The sequence below is a fragment of the Suillus fuscotomentosus genome, assembly GCF_016647785.1.
Source record: "Suillus fuscotomentosus strain FC203 chromosome Unknown F5891scaffold_383, whole genome shotgun sequence".
NCBI lineage: Eukaryota > Fungi > Basidiomycota > Agaricomycetes > Boletales > Suillaceae > Suillus > Suillus fuscotomentosus.
Window position 1 is genome coordinate 6,821 of NW_024539895.1, and position 3,867 is coordinate 10,687.

The 3,867-nt window shown below is 48.5% G+C and overlaps 1 protein-coding gene across 1 annotated transcript; it reads right to left on the minus strand.

Annotated features, from left to right (window-relative positions):
* Positions 1 to 1,933: 1,933 nt before the first annotated feature.
* Positions 1,934 to 3,490, minus strand: F5891DRAFT_1202392 (uncharacterized protein; the record flags this gene model as incomplete). The annotated part of the gene is made up of 7 exons (XM_041368934.1): positions 1,934 to 2,149; positions 2,201 to 2,540; positions 2,598 to 2,757; positions 2,809 to 2,928; positions 2,992 to 3,023; positions 3,077 to 3,267; positions 3,320 to 3,490. The coding sequence occupies 7 exons, from the start codon at positions 3,488 to 3,490 to the stop codon at positions 1,934 to 1,936; spliced, it is 1,230 nt and encodes a 409-aa protein (XP_041216306.1).
* Positions 3,491 to 3,867: the final 377 nt, after the last annotated feature.

Below are 3,867 nucleotides of genomic sequence, written 5' to 3' on the forward strand. Positions count from 1 at the left end.
CTAGTGTCAATGTTCTGAGTATGTCTCATATCATATGCGCTGTGTGCCATTGCTCTGACCGGCAGCACACAGAAACTATGCCATCGGTATCGCTGACAGATGCAGTAAGTATTCTGCAGCCATCTCATTCCCATCCAATCAATACGCTCGTATGTAGGGGCGAGTGAAAATCCAAGCATTGAACTTGATTCAACATAATGACTCAATACTAGGTGTAAGTCGGAGTCTTTGATACTAGTGCGAGGGCGTTCATTAATTGGGAGCTTTAGGCACTATCACGTACTCCGCAGTAAGTTGGATAAATACGGCCTTGACTGCCATGTTGGGCGGTAAGTCACCTAGGTGCAATACCTCTGGAATATTGGCCTGACTAACACACGATGCAAGTGGTCATGATTGCTCGGTTGCATGCCATGTATAAGGGATCTAGAACGATGCTTATGATCCTTGTTATTATCTTCCTGGCTGTAAACATCACCTGCGGGGTAATGTCGGCAATGGCACTCAACGATACTGTAGCAGGTAAGCTTTCCCTTGTTGACTTGAAAAACACGGGTCATTGGGCAAACACCAGAGGAGTTCATACTCTCTGGCATATATATGTGCGGTTATGGAAATGATGGGAACGAGCAGCTTCTGTTTTCGATGGTTTGGATGCTCAACACTGTTTGGGAGGTCCTCGCTCTGTGTCTTTCAGTCTGGGTTGCTGTGAAACACTTCCGTGGGATGCGACGACTCGGCCTTTCGACAGGATTGACCATCGGGGACTGTTTCAGAGTGCTGATACAATCTCACGTGCTTTATTTTGCAAGGTGAGCTTGTAATGTGAACGTGGTTGAATTTATCCGCTCAAGTTCTGCACATGTTAGCTTTGTTGATGTCTCTTGCCTCCAGCTTGCTTTTCTCTCTCCAGCAATCTCGGTGAGCCGACCGGTTGCTGATATCTGCGTGCAACCACTGCTCATCATTTCTGTAGAATTCAAATCCTATTGAAATTCTGATACTCGCAGGTGCTCTTCAAGTTTTATCGGTCGTGCAGATGTTTGTGCTAGGACCATGCCTCATCCTTAGCATTCGAGAATACAACGCCAAACTCGTTGCATACTCCGACACAGAAACTAGTATGAATTCGATTGTGTTCCAGGAGCGTGTACATGTATCAACTAGCAGTACTGTGTAGGGAAATGCTTGCCGAGTGGTCTGCAGGGAGGACAAATTTAGTGGAGGATCCGTCGTGGTATTTATTTAACATATCGTGTTTCGAAGTATATTTGAAAGATCTGGGCAAAGCTATTTATTATTGTAGCACTACTGGAACGAAGTAAATAAGTGGTTCAGTTGGTGGTTCTAACCGATCGAGTGTCCTCCGGGTGTCGACGACCGGCAACAAGCAGTGGCCCACCTTCGGGTGACTGCAAATTATCAGACACGACAAGCAGACAAATCGGTTATCAGGGAGGAGGGTTGTGTGTTGGAACCACGGGCTTCAGTTTCGGAAAGCTTTTGCTTGGGCCTGGAGTTGCCGATGAGCACGACATCGACAAGCCTCGAGTGTGGTCACCTGTCAGAGATCAAGGCTAGGCTAGTACGCAATGAACTCGACGGCGCAGGGCTACCGCCCGTTATGTGCTCAAGTTTTCGAGTTCAACTTCAAAGGGGGCGTATGTCGAGACGGTAACTCCGCAGACTTTTGTCGCAGTGGATGGTATGCTCAAACCTAAATAAAGACTGATTGCAAAGGGGTATATCAAAGTACTCACTAGCAATAGTACGGAAAATCTGCTATCAGCCAGGGCCTCGACGTTTCTATGCAGCGATTTGTCAGGGTTGTTTGGATCAAAGGCTTTTGCTGCGCGACTGATCACCCGCTGTCTAGCAGCCACAGTGGCTTAAACTTTTGTCATACTCTGCAATCAAAGCATAGACTAATATCTCAGTCATTATATCCGCGTGCCCGAGACAGACCCTTCTTCGACTGTGGAATCTCGATTCCCTGCTCCTTCCAGATCTCAATCTGGCGATCCTTTGCCACTTTGCCTGTCCGTCTCTCGTAGTCTTCAACAGACTCGGGTTTCTCGCCACGAGGCGTAACTCTGAGCGCGTGGCGAGTGTGAGGCCAGAAATCGAAAGTTGCGGTGTGAGTCACAATCTAGTATCTGGTCAAACTCTGCGCTCTTCGTCGAGTAAAAACAGCACTGACCCTGTTATCCCAGAACGCGACTGAATTCGGCTCCCAGTGGAAGCGCACGTGGAAGTCAACATTATCGGCGATCTGGTGGAACAAGAAATTGAGAATGGTGTCGGATTCGGGTTTGGGGACGCCGAGTATGCGAAGAGTAAAGCCAGGGTTGACATAAACGCTCTTCCAGCCGGTCACTGGGTGGACACGAACGACAGGGTGTACGCTTTCGACAGGTTCGCGACGGACGTGGAGGCCGGCTGCGCGATATCCATCCGCTTGCGCGACAGCGCTGTGCAGAGCTGTGAGACCCTCGAGGTATACCTGCATGCCTAGACTGAGGGAGGAATAAAGAGCATAACTGTGTATGATCATTAGAATAACTTCTTTGCACAACCGGCCATCTTCTGCTACTTACCCAGAGCTCCAGAGCGTGTCACCGCCATACTCGGGACCAGTAATCACCTTCAAAGACGTGGTACTTGGTGGTTGGACCTCATATGTCACATCGCTGTGCCAAAGCTCGATCTTCGAAAACCCGCTAGCATCAGGACGTTGTGCAGCGTCATTGTAAACGACTTAACGATGAAATTAATAGTCACGCAGTTTTTTTGAACAATCCGACTCACCATGGACCTCCTCAAGTCCTGGTTCTCGAGGGATGGGGGTCGATGCATGCTTGTGAAGGGGTCCAAAGTATCTACCAACGTCGAGCTGCTCGTGGATACTGAGCTCCTGGTCTCGGAAGACTACGCAGGAATGTGTTAGTTATCCACAGGAGACATATTTGTGACATATTCAGGTTCACTCACAAACAACGCCTCTCTCCGCAACAAGAAGGGCACTGGCATGATGAACTCATTAAAATATAGATGCAGTTGAGGATACGGTACTTACAGTTCGTCCTTTTGCTGATTCGTTAGCTGGCGGAGGTCAATACCAACGAGTTCTGTGCCAATGGCGGGTGTGAGGTGTTTCACTTTCTGTGCAGCACTGAAGAGAGCTGTCTTGCTTGGGTCTGCAAAGTGGCCGCGGTCGGTGACCTCGATTTCTGTGAGCGGTTCCCACTCCACAACAGGGAATTGGGGCTCGGTGAAGCATCAGACTTTGCCTGCGAGATTGAAATTCGAAGTCGCTCACCTTGTACTTGGCATATTGGTAGTCGTCGTTCTCGGTCTCCACAGTGGGCGAGAATGAAGGATTGAATAATTGAGTCTCCTTTGTTGGCTTATTGGCTTGAGCTTTCTTCAACTCTGCAACGCTGCCGATAGTTGCATTGCCGCTTTCCTCGCTGATAGCTACCGGCGCCATGCTGTAATGATTTAGAAGGGAAGAATCTGGTGTTAGCTTCTGCATCGTGCACTCCTCCTACTTTATACTAGAGCAAAAAGATCAGGCGACCATTCCCGGAAACTTAATGCGGAATGTGGTGCCAGTAGAAGGTCTTATTGCGCAACCACATCACTCACTTGCCATTTTGGATATGATACAATCAAAGTAGGTATTTTGAGCCACATTATGACGATCGGTGCCTTTCTGCATTCTTCGACGGACGACCCAGTTCTAGAGGGGCTGCGGCTGTATGGCAACGCTTCCATCGCGATGATCAAAGCAATAGTAGATTCCTTAGTCTTGTAGTAAGTTGCGACACTTAATATCACGATAACGATAACTCTTGCAGTCACCTG